The sequence below is a fragment of the Gambusia affinis genome, linkage group LG08 (assembly GCF_019740435.1).
Source record: "Gambusia affinis linkage group LG08, SWU_Gaff_1.0, whole genome shotgun sequence".
NCBI lineage: Eukaryota > Metazoa > Chordata > Actinopteri > Cyprinodontiformes > Poeciliidae > Gambusia > Gambusia affinis.
In genome coordinates this window covers 12,933,473-12,946,579 of record NC_057875.1, presented here as the reverse complement: position 1 = coordinate 12,946,579, position 13,107 = coordinate 12,933,473, and the positions used below count along the sequence as shown (strand labels likewise).

At 39.7% G+C, this 13,107-nt stretch overlaps 1 protein-coding gene across 9 annotated transcripts in view; it reads left to right on the top strand.

The window, feature by feature from the left end:
* Positions 1 to 13,107, top strand: part of LOC122835990 (membrane-associated guanylate kinase, WW and PDZ domain-containing protein 2-like) — a 120,027-nt gene that overhangs the window by 21,075 nt on the left and 85,845 nt on the right. For 8 of the 9 annotated variants that reach the window (XM_044125558.1, XM_044125554.1, XM_044125557.1 and 5 more), the window contains one exon: positions 12,797 to 12,913. In XM_044125558.1, the coding sequence (XP_043981493.1) occupies positions 12,797 to 12,913 (117 nt within the window). Of the gene's footprint in view, positions 1 to 8,564; positions 8,580 to 12,796; positions 12,914 to 13,107 lie in introns of those variants that run through there. The other variant, XM_044125561.1, reaches the window with a different exon arrangement.

The window sequence follows — 13,107 nt, the reverse complement described above, 5'->3', positions numbered from 1 at the left end:
TTATTTTTATTTCTATGGAAGCTTGTTGTTTTCCCTGGGATAAACATAAATAGTTCCTGCATGCAGGTGCTCCTGTATGAAAGAACTAGTATTCTATTGATTACTTTTTTCATCCTATTCTCTGTATTATATGGCATATGCATTTCATTCTTATTTAACATCTTTCTGTCTCACAACTATGAAGTCAGTAGTCTTTCCCATTATTCTCTAGACTATTTTTATATTAGAGATATAGATTTTGTTCTTAGCATTCAGATTTTTTTGAAAAGCAACAAGTTTTCTAGAGTGTTTATCCGTAATCATCAAAACTATTAGAAACAAAGCTTTAAAAAAAATCCCTCTAAGCGTGGAATGAACCTGAGTTTTATTCCTTAAGCTGACTAAATGAACCGTATTATTGTATACAGTAAATGCATGAATACTGATTTGAATTAGTTTTGTGCATATATGCAGTTTGCATCTACGCCAACATTTTTTTATTATTATTGTAACGAATCATTATGTGTAAGGCTGTAATTTAAACTCCAGCAGGAAGCTTTCTGCCTTCCTAAAAGAAATCTCAGCTAATGTGTTAAAAGCGCTTCATCTGCATTCAGAATTTCTCTACTCATGCAGTTTTTGCCTTCTTCCAGCAGAGGGCGCTGGAGCTCTCTGAGACATTAGTGCCGCAGCAGAAGCAGTTATTTATCCGCCCTGACACTCTGGCTGTCGATCTGTGGTTCTTTATTTCACTTCCGAGGGAAAGTTAATAATTATGCTGTCTAGCATTTTAATCTTCAGTGCTCGTTTCACATAAAAGTTATGAGTAACTATGACAACTGCTGATCTTGCCTCAGCCTGAATGCGTCTGTAATTATCACCGGGCTGTCTGGTTTGAGTTCAGCCTGTCTGGAACGACGTTACCTGCTGTAGTGGCTCAACTGATGCAACTGTGCTGCACGAAATGGAGCAATAGATTCATGGCTGTAATGACCAAGCTGTCAGTATCCTCAGGTTTCCCAGTAATGGCATCTGTGATAACTGGAATTACAGCCTTCAGCGTGTAGAAAAACACATAAAAACAGTTTTTACTTTGTATTTTCATCAAATCCTCTATTATTTAGTTTCTTTTAAAGGAAAAGAAAATAAACAAGAGTTTTTCTAGATAATGTGCTGCATGTTTGTTGTTTTCCCCTCTATTTGCAATTAACAGAACTCCTTGTTGTTGCTGCAAGTTTCTAAATGAGCAAAAATGTTTAATGGAGCTTCGTATACGTTCATCACTTTATAGATGGCTTATGCAGGATCCGGTGGTCATTACACTGAGTAACATCACCTCACCTGGGAATTTACAAAATATATCTGCTGGTTGTAACCATCCAATATGATCCACTATGAGCAAGATGCTTATCAATAACAGGTCACATTTAATTGTCACATTTAACTTTTCCATGAGAGGGGTGACAGTTTGTCCAAGAGTTTCTTTTTTAGGGACAATTTTGGACAGGAGTGCATGAATCAAAAAGATTTTGTGACTCAGCTTTCTATTCCCTGCAGAAACACAGTTTGCTGCTGTGTTAAGCTAGTATTTTGTGTTTGGTGTACTATTATCATACAGCACTTGTCCCCTATAACTGATTTCTTGTGTTTTTGTATTTATTGTGAAACTTAAATGTTTCAGATAATCAAGCGCAATATTTGAGGAAAATAACCTGAGTAAATACGAAATACAAGCTATACAAGTCAAACTGGACCCTTGAAAAAAAAAATAAATCTCCACCTTCACCTGACAGCAGGTTGTGACCCTATAAGGATAAGCAGTTATAGATATTGGATGGAGGACAAATGGAAATTTAATGAGGTCTCCTAATTTTTCCACATGAAAGCAGCTAAAACGTTGTTACTTTTCTGCTAACATACTGTATAGGCATGTACATGATTCATCTTTGCGTTTTGTGGTATTTCTGCCTCCCCACAGTTTAGCTGTTAACCATGTTTTGTCGCACATGTTGAGCAGCATGACTGCAGTGTGAATGTCTTTATTATTACCCATCTGTCGTACTCAGATATAATTTCCACAGACTTTATTTACACATCTAACAGAGTCAAGGTTTCCTCCAGAAAACTCGCTAACCCTGCAGGTTGAGGCGCCCGGGAGTCATTCATCCAGCAGCCTGCAATGTTTTTGAGCTAAAAATGTTTAAACTTGACAGGAAATTTGAAAATATCCCTTGATAACTAATTATTATTGGAAGATCTGAACATTAATATCTGAACACAAAGTATAAAGTCTTAAAAAAATGCAAATATAAAAAACTTGAATAGATAAGCAATGCTAAGCCTGGTGGGACCACATCTTAAGCCATGTAGCCCGCCAGGCTTATAATACACTGGGGGAAACCCTGAGAGTGTTTTCATAAAGCAGAAAAACTCAATCAGGTTGTTACATTTGTGATTACTTTGTTTTTAGAAGTAACTTGAAGGACAATTTATCAGTACAGACAAGCTTTATTAGACTGTCTGCTGGGTTATAATCATCAGGTTGCCTTTCCTCAGCTTTTGTTTCAATCATTGTTATTTTTGTATTGACTAGAGACTCGCCGGTTCTGAATTTAAAGCCCCCAGATTATCGACTGCTGCTCCACCAGAATGATGAGTATTTTACAGCTCAATGTTGCCCTTAAGAGTCCTTCATATTTTACGCTCTCCTGTTGTGTTGTTTCTTTATTATTATTATTATTATTATTTCCTGCTCCTGCAAAACGATAAACGACCCCGGTTGTACTGTTGCACTTTCTCCGCCCTCCTTCCCTCTTGTGCCAGTTCTGTTGTTTTCATTGAGATGCATCCTGCATGTTGTTTCTGATGGAGGTTGAAGAGCCCTGCTCGAGTTGAAGAGCACAATCAGGAATGACAAACACCACCGCACGGCCGCCGCAAACACCAACACACCCGACGCGCGCACACCCCTGAGTCCATCAGTATTTATCTCATCACTGTGGTTGTGTGATTGAAAGTGAAACGAGGAATTCATTTACCTGCTGAGGGAGGAGGGATCGTTCTCACAACCTTTCATCTTTAATCCTGCAGTCTCATTTGTAGTGCAGCCGTGTTTTCCGTTAATGTGGCTCCGAGGTTGTCGATGTGTGTCTGATCTTTATTATGGCACTGTAGGGAAAGACATGGAGGGACATCATCATTAAGACCGGTTTGAGGATCAATATTAAGACCTTCAGGAGAAAGACTCTGTCATTTACTGTTAGAAATAGGCCTTCCCTCCTGCTGTCACAGGAGCTCTGAAACAGATACTTCATCCACAGCTGGACGACTTCAACAGGACAACCAAAAGCAGAATTAAACACAAGTTTTTATATTCCTTTATTGATATTCCTCTAGTTACGACGTTAAAAGTGTTTCAACAATATCAGGCCAATATGGAAGATTTGTTTGGGTGGTTGTAACTAATAAGATGTTGTTGTTACTGTATAGAGGAACCGATTATAGAGATTGGGGGCAGTGGCAGCTTCTGATAAGGGCACCATGGGCATCTTGAAGAGGTGATCCGCCCAGGGCACCAGCTGCTTCTGATTTTGGGTGCAGAAACTCTTTATGGGCAGTAGCGAAGAATGCTTTACTTTTTTCATAACATGCAAACATAAATCTTATCAGCTGGAGCACTGTTCACAAAACAGACAGAAACGTCAACAAAAAAGCCTTCATTTGTTTCTTGTCTTTAAATATTAGACAGGCATCTTCACTTCCTTTTTCAAGTCTCTTTCAAAAACACATTTTTTCTCATCAGCGTTAAGCCCAGTGCGAATTCACACGCCTGTTCTATTTTATGAGTGTTGCATATGTTTCATCTCTTGGTTTTATTTTATTCTTGTACAGTTTCTGGGGAAACTTGCTTATCTTTAAATGTAATTTATCAATAAATTGGATTTCAATTTTGTGTTTTAGGAGCCGTTGCTTTAACAGTTTCCGTTTCTTCTAAACTCGGTGATGAACCAGCATAACGATGTTCCTAAAGTTTGGGATTTCAAAATGCACGGATTTGCAGATGCAAACCTACACTAATCAGGCAAAAACACTAAAAGCATTGACATGTGACGTGAAAGAAAACCCTGATAATTTCTTCATCTTCTGCTCCGGGTTTGCTGTAATGTGTATGTATCAAAGTGTGTAACTGAGGGTCAGTGATGCTTGTGGGAAGCCAAGGCTGGACCGTGTGGTCTGATCCCACAGATGAGTTAATGTAGCTGAAGCTGCTGAAGAAGTTAATACTGGCTCCATTAGAAAGACTTCAAAATACGCAATGGATTGCTGTTTGTTGCATATGAATGAAAAAACCAGATGAAACTTTATGAAATATAGCCGTAACCTAATTTTGTCAGTAAAGTAACTTTTTTAAATTATTTACTGCCTCATTTTTATATTTGTACTTAAATGTTTATGCTTTTTTGTTTAAGAAATGCAAATATTTACGCCCCTCTCTGCTTCTTTGTAATCTGAGCAACCTAATGTAGAAATAGGTGAAAGTTATTGATTACAAAGCCTGTCGGGATTTTATTCTCCATGACAACCACTCTGGAAAAACAGCATCTTTTTCGCGTCTCCTCTGCCTGCACGCCCTCAACTGTCAGCTCACATCCCAACCTTTAACTCGCCCTCACTTTATCCACTGTGGCGCTCGCCCGTGTTCGTGTCTCAGGGGAGATCCGAGCAGGCCGGTGGTGAGTCTGGATTTAAATAAGTGGATTTACAATCAGAGTCAGAGCTGACGACGGTGAATTCCTGAAGCATTACTGCAGGATTGTTTGCATTTAAGACTTTAGTGGTGAAATTTTGTTCTCAGACAAACTCGGTGAATCAGTGTGCAGAGACAGCGCTGCTCTCCTGTCGTGGCCTGATGGTGGAGTGGATATGTCAGAACTAATTATGTCTACCCAAATCAAACAAAATGGCTCCTGTTAGCTCTTGCATCTACATTCTCCATGCAAACTGAACTTTATTATGCACACACACACGCCTGTCTGCTGGAAGAACTTGGTGTTTGCAAATTACAAGAAATCCTAAAGCTCTTAATATGTGGACACCTCTTGACTGTTAGGTGAAGATTATTTGGTCTAAACTGATTTGTGTTGCTTGAGGAAACACATTTCCCAAGATTCATTAAAGATATGTAAGGGATAAATAATTTAATAGGATGTATTGTAATTAACAGTTTTGTTTTGTTCTTTTTATTCGAGTTTCCAAGTCAAACGTGTTTGTTTTGTTAAGATGCATGTAATAATGTCACTTATTGCACCGTGAAAAAAAATATTGTGACAATTTATTTAACTCTGATTAAATAAATTCTTGTTTTTAGCCTCCATAGCCAAACCTTATGATTGTGTTTTTAGCCAATTTTGAAAAACCATAGCATGTTTTTGATGCACAGCTTGCAAATCTGAAAGGCTCGTCCAAATCAGTTCACACTTCCAGTGACATTTACAGTAACAGAGAGACGCTGCGGCTGCTAGTCTCTCTGCGTCACCTGATCTGCTCTGCATGGTTTACTCAGACGTCCCAAACTGTCCAGGAGAGCACAGCTGAAACAATAAGTATTGAGTTGTTCAGAGCAAAATGAACAAAATGTATTATGTTCATAGCAAAGCCAAAGATTATGAAGCAGGAGAACAATGTTTCTCTGTGTGTTTTGTCTGAATAAAAGCAGCTGGTATGATGATGAAAGCAAATATGGAGTCTATTTTCTGTTTTCTTCTCTGATCATATGCTTTTGAAGCTGCTTAACTTGACAGGTCAGCCTGGACGCTGTTTCAACTTATCAAAATAAATTATGTGTTCCTCGCTACTGAGGGCACAGAGGTCAAGATGTACAACCCACTTCAGCGCAACCTTGACAAAAAAGTGCATTATTACCAGCTTGGTTGTGTTAAAAATGTAATAATATACAAACTGTCTTCTATGCAGGCAGATGGGAAGATTACAGACACTTATTTTCTCCAACAATTAATTTAAAACAAGACAAGCAAATTATAAGAAAATGAAATATGAAGTCTAAAATATAACCATTAAAATTGCATCAAAGTGGTTCTTTCTAACGGCGTTTCTCTCTTATTTGTGCCACTGTGTGTGCTTGTTAGTCCATGTCCTGTCAAACTGAGATATGCTGAAGAAGAGCTTTTAAATTGACAGGTTGGCACATCAGCGTCCCTTCCCATCAAATGCACAGACGTCGAGTCATTTCTGAGCGATGTTCACTTAAACTCCGCTTTTTAATGAGTGAAATTTGCCCCGTGAGCTCAGTGAGCGACTCTCCTCAGTAATCGGGTTTTATATGTACTGAGTTTTACCATCGTTATTGTTGCTTCTGATTGATTCCAGCCATTAAACCCAAGCACTGTTGTTCCATCTGTGCATCTGTTCCTGCGTAGTTTGTATCGTCATGTTGACATGCTTTTATGTTAAAGTTTGTGATTGTCTCATTTACCCCAGCATACAAGCACTACAAGATGGAGTAGCTGAAATGAGAGTTTTGAGGTTTTTCTGATGATTGACACATTTGTACATTCCGGATCACCACAGTACATGTTTTTGATGAAAAAGGAATCAAGTTCTTTAAAGGCGTGAGAGAAAAGTGAGTCAGATCAACAGGAAGACATTTACTGACTGGAGAACCTCCAATTTTAACTGTGATGGCGTTGTTATGATGAGAACCTCACATTAACTCTGCAGTGCTTTCTGAAATATATGGAAGAGTGCAAACATTTAATCCTCTAAACCACAGACTTTAGTGTATATAATGGTGATTTTATGTGACGTGCATTGTTGAGAAGGGGAAGAAAAGTGAGACGTGCTATTAATTTCGATCAATAAAAATCAGAAAGGCGTGACGTGGATCTGTTACTCTGATACCTTCAAATATACACGTGTGTAACCCGAGCTCAGCAATAAGACCAGAGGCCCTTTGTAACTCTGGAGGAACTGCAGAGATCCACCGCTCAGGTGGGGGGAAGCTGCCATCAGAACAACTGTTATCATGCAGTCAACAATTCTGGCCTTTATGGAAGAATAGGAAGAAATAAAGGTGAAGGAAGACTAGCAGAAAATGCTAACTGAACATTTTGCCTTCATTCAAAATGGTGTGTAGTCAAAAATAAAAAAAATTTGAACACCCCATCACAGGAATCATCAAGCACTCAGTACGTTGGAGAGACTCTCCTCCCATCCATGGTGGAGGTAAGGCCATTTTCTCCAGGCGCTCCAGCTGCTGCTGGACTCCAGTGAGGAATCTGGAGCTGATTTTAAATAGGCCACCTTGTTGAAAGTCACTGTATGGTGGCACAGATTTTCATTTCTCTCTTTTTTTTTTTGCGTGTTTCTTGCGTGTTTGTTTTGGATAAACGGACTTTACAGTGAGTCAGTGCTGACTGGCTGAGCTACTGTACTTCTCTGTGAGCAAGAGCTGTAGTGGAAGTTGTCTGCCTAGATGGGTTTGTGATTGATGGCACTGTCTTTCTCTGAGATCTGGGCATATCTTATACAGGTCTTGTCTATTCTTTTGCTTTCTTGATGCAACCAGTCACCAGGAAAGCCAAGCCGTAATGTCTTATACACACGTTTTTGATATCTGTGGCATTGTTCTTCCTGCACAGTTAAACCAGTCAACCATCAAATCAACTCGTCCTGCAGACTCGGCTCATATCATCAGCATGTGTTTCTGTGCCTGTGTTTGTTTATTTCTGTTTTCTTGACCAAACCTCACTTAAGAAACTGCCCAAGGCATCTTCACTGGCATCTGCAGCTGTGAGCTCATCTGCCCTCCATGTGTGTACAGCTATGTGTAACCTCAGAGTGACATATGCTGCTGCTGCTGCTGCTGCTGCGTTTTGCTGTATTTCTTCCTGCTGTGTGACGTAAACACAAGGTCAGACTGGGCGAGCGTGTGGCGGGTGAGATGCTGAGTATTTGAGAAATTTCTGAGGGCATCTGCCCGCACTCAGACATGCACAAAAATGGAAACCCACGTCTACGAATGCCTTCGCATGCATGAGCATTTTTCTGCTCCCGTCAGACAGCTTTTCTGTCTTTGTCTTGCACACCCTCACACATGCACTTGCACACGCTAGTGCAGTAACACCAGAAGCAGATAGAGGATGCTGCAGGATTGTGGAAATGGCCTGGCCAATCGGCTGGCTGGTTTTTTTTTCCTTCTTTTTTTTCAGAGCCCGGCTTCCCACTGGCACATCTTCTTCTCCTCTTTTTTCCCTCCTCCTGACGGTCGTCGTCTCTCTCCATCTATCCGTGTCTCTCTCCATCTACCATCCCCCCCCCACACCTCCCACCCCGGTCGTCATCTTCTGGGATTAAAATTGGCTGCAGCCGGTTGCTGTGTGCCGGAGCAGCAGTTGGGAAGCAGAGGAAGACGGGGAAGACGGGGAGGTTTAACCAAAGGTAAAGGAAGATGTGTGGCGGTGGGATGTGAAGCTAGAGGACGCCAGGGAGGACAGGCTGTCAGTGGATATATACCTGTGGAGAAAGACGGGTTTTTTTTTTTTGGTTTTTTTTTATCAACATCTGGGCCAGCTGCTGTTGAGGTGCATGGATCTCACTCCCTCTTCACTGTCTGGCTTTCTTCATTTCAACCTCTCTCTCTCTGTGTTTTTCTCTGTGTGTGTGTGTGTGTGTGTACTTGTGTGCATGTATTAATATGTGTGTGTTGGTGTCTGCATGCCCAACATGAAGCCTCTGCCTGAATACAAAGCAGAGTGGTTTATCAGAGAATCATGTCAGGCCTGATGTTGATGAAGGTTTTACCCATGCTTCCTTTTTTTCTCCTCATTCCTCCTCTGGCTTTGCTAAAAACAGCGATGATGAAATGGTCTCAGTTTGCGCGAGCGGACGAAGCATTATTGTTTTCTGAGAATCACAGAGTCACCTGTGTCAGGGACTCGTGTGCATGTGTTTGCACTGGGGCCCGATGCGTTTCCACTCCAGTGCAATGTGTCAACCCCCCCTGACAGGTAGGCGCTGCATCAACTTGTAGGCCCAAGGCTGTTGACTCAGTTTGGCAGGAGGTCAATATTGTATGCATGACTGGGAAGACATGTTTGTCATTTGTAAATGCTTAGGATGTAACCTCATCCCTTCCGCTGTCGGATGTGATACTATTGCATACCAAATGTTGCGTGTAGTGAGTTCCCCTCCTCTCATCCTCCTGGGCTGCCCTCTTGTTTTAGATACAGGCAGGAGAAACTATTTGTGGACCTTCTCATGAATCTTTCCCCGCTCTTTACTCCTCTGCGTACAGTTGTGTTCTTTGCTCAGTTCTACTGTGTTGCACTTCAGTGACTTAATGACAAGAAAAACAGCTTATACAGCATGTAATCTATGGAAACAGAGATGCGTAGAGAAAAGGGGGTGCGAGCTGTTGTCCTCTGTAGCTTTTGTTACCTGACCTGCTGACACCGCACATTAAGTCCCTATGGGATCACTGGTTTACACAATTACCCTGACGTGTGCGTTTGGATCACTGGTAGCACTGGTGGGCTTGATTTGGCTGTGAAAGTTTGTACGACCTACAAGCCTGAATGCCTTAAACATTCAACTTGTAACTTGTATCGCTTATACAGCATGGGGAATGGTACTTTTGTTACCAAAAATACCTTTAATTGTGAAGTTTCAGTCAACAGAAATGGCCCAACCCCTCCAAAAGACTCAAAGGTTTCCCCTCTATCTCTGGCCTTACAATAAAATATGGTCACTTCATGTGTAAGAGATGATGAAGGCAAAATTATTATTATTATTTTTTTTTTTCTTGCCAGACAGACATAAAATCCCATAGAAAGCATATTGTTTTTACTTTTGCTGCTGACAGTTTAGTCACTCTGCACAATGAGCCAAACTCACTGGTTTTCTGACTTGCAAGTTAGACGTGGTTAATCCAAAATTTTAAATAAACTTGAAACTTATAATTGTCTAATTTTGAGTTTAGAAAATTTACCTCCCAAAATATGAATTCTGACTTGGAAAGCTGGAAAGTCTGACTTCTCAATGCCTTTAAGTGAAAATGGATTATGCTGCTTTCTAAGTGTGTATATACAGATAAATCACAAAGTTACTCAAATTGCAGACAGATGAAGGTTTAATCTATGCTTCTATAACCTGAGGTAACGTTATGAAGTGGCTCGGCCAGAATTCAGTCTTGAATCTGATTAGGAATTTGTGGAAGGAGGCAGGAGATAAAATTAGGGCGATGCAAAAAGCTGATCAGTAAATCCATCTTTGTTTATACACACTTGTTCTTGCATGGTCAAGGGTTCGGTGGTGCATATTTCCAGTGATTACTGGGAAAGAAGTAGTTTACACACTGGACAGTCCACAGGACTATTACAGGGCGACACAGAGACACAGAGGACAGACACACACATGTAATGACAATTTACAGTTATCACTTATCATAGCAGTCAGGTTTTTAGACGGTGGGAGGAAGCTGGAGGACTCAGAGAGAACCCACCACACATGCACATGGAAAACATGCAATCTGAATCCAGAACCTTTTTACTGCAAGGCAACGGTACTACCAACTGTGCCACTCTTCAGTCTAAGATTGTGATTATTGTAATACCAATCATGATGTTATAGTTAACTATTTAGAAAGGTGTAAAAAATAAAAAATAAAAAATTGGACGTTTGGCATCAAATGTAAAAAACAAACAAAAAAAACCTTGCATATTTTGTCAGAAACAAACTTTCTGGTTGAATGTTGATGAATTTCAACCTAAATCTGTCAAGATGAAAACTTTGGGCTCAGCTGAAGCTGCAAAAAACCAACAAGCAAACAATTTCTTGCATTTCTTAGGGTTTGAACATGTTTGTAATAAAGTTACAAACATGTAACTTTATTGACGGAATCTGACTTGATGTTGTGTTTTTATTGTTGATTCCATGTTGCAATGTGTTTTTGTGTTTGATTTGATGTAAAGCACTTTGAAATGCCTTGCTGCTGAAATGTGCTATACAAATAAAGTTTGATTGATTGATAAATCCAGACAGAAACACATTGTTACCTGTTGCTGCTAACTGTTTTTAGCAAGTCTATTGCTTTTCGAAGTAGCAAGTTAAATATTTCCCATGTTGCATTTCATATATTTTATTTAGAAAATGTATTTTTTTTGGATCAAGGTAAACTATGTCATAAAATTAGATGTCTGACTTGGAAAACAAACAAAACATTAAAATTCAGAATAGTACTATATAAGTGTAATAAATAATTGATACATTTTAACATGTTTACTGACATGTTTCTGGTCAGTAAACATGTTCCTCCAGGGGTTAAGTAATTTAGGTTTAGAGAAAAAACACATTATTAATGATTTTAGTTTTCGTAAACCTGCTCACTAGACACAACCATCAACAAAATGTGATGGTTTTCTTATTTTGAAAAGGCAACATGATGCTGTAAGGAGTCTTCATGTTCTCTCTGTGCATGAATAGGTTCTCTCTGGGTACTCCTGCTTCCTGTCAGTCCAAAAACATGATTGTTAGGTCAATTGTGTAAGTGTAAGTGTGTCTGTGTAATGTTGTGAGTCTCTGTGTCCCTGTGATGCTTTAGCGTTGTGTGCCATGTCCCAGAACATAATCGCATGATATTCCTAAGTATGTGGTTATATACATAAAATCCAGGTCAAAGTGCAATTTGAATTTGGAAGGACTTTTGTTGCTAGCAGCCATTCACCTGCTCACTGACCCCAACAATGACTGCTTACTTGCAAGAGGTTAATTGTACCTGAAAATCAGGATACCTAAAGTCAAACCAACCTCACATATGTGTTAGTATGTTTGGAAATGTATTTATTGTTTCATGAAATCTGTTTGACTCACATTATTGAACAAGACCTGCTAGTAAACAGGTTGCTACAGTCATTAAAGTCAGCTACATTCTTATTGTCTTTGTTAAATTGGTCATTGAAACCAACCAATAACAAACACATCTGGTTTTCTGTCTAACAACTTGAATAAGGAGTTCTGGTGACTCCTGGGAAAAGTGGGCTTTGAACAAGCAAACCTTACATATCCCTGCTGCTCCACATCAATATGTAAAAATATATTTTTAGAATAGTTACCTGCTGCAGCTTTAATGGAGGGTTGTCTTTCAGGCCAAAAAACTATTAGCCACCATGGCTAATTGTCAGCCATCTTAATTAGCTACATGCAAAGTTGATTAGCCGCTGATTAGCTGATTGCAGAGTTGTTTAAAAAAGAAACTTCTATGGTTTAAACTGAGGTCAAATGTAACTTATTACAAGCTTAGACAAAGAACTGAGGATAAATTCTATAGACTAAAATGCGTAGCATAGTGTTGGTTATAAAAAATAAAATAACTGCTTAGATGAGCATGTATAGCTACCGATAGCTACATCCTGTTTCTCAGTGATCAGGAGTTTTCTCTAGAAACCAGATGTTTGTTTAGTTTTGGAAAAATTTCTGCTCCCTGATGTCACTCAGCAGATAAATCTACACTTGTTGCTGGCCCGATCTTTGTCAATTTAAACCAAAGTAGTAGTATCTGAGTGCTTATGCTTTCTGAAGTGGCTGAAAGTGTACAAATGAATAAAGTAGTGTTTTAGCCTTTTCTCTAAAACACTACTGACCTCCACAAAACATGAAAGTGTTCAGGTTTGAGAAGAGTTGACTTGTTCAGGAACTGCTGTTTCTCCTTTTGGCTCATTTCAGTAGATTTTCGGAGACCATTTGAACAAAGCGTCTCTTTATACCTGATCCTGAATCAACTCTTTTTATTTTATTTTTTTAGGGGGGGTAGTTGACAAAGACTTGCGGCACTACCTCAACCTTCGCTTCTCCAAGGGCTCAGTGGACCACGACCACCAGCAGATCATCAGAGACAACCTCTACCTCCGCACCGTTCCCTGTGAGTCTGTTCTCTTCTCCTCATTGCTGCTCCACTCCTCTCTGATCTCACTATCCTAATGCTTCAGCGTAGTTGTTTCTTTTCCTTCTTTGTTTCTTTTTAAATAAGATACTCTCAACTACTCCCAGGGCCTTTTTTTTCCTCCTCCCTTTTTTCTCCCCTATTAGTTTTGCCTCAGGATGTTTCCCCTTTAT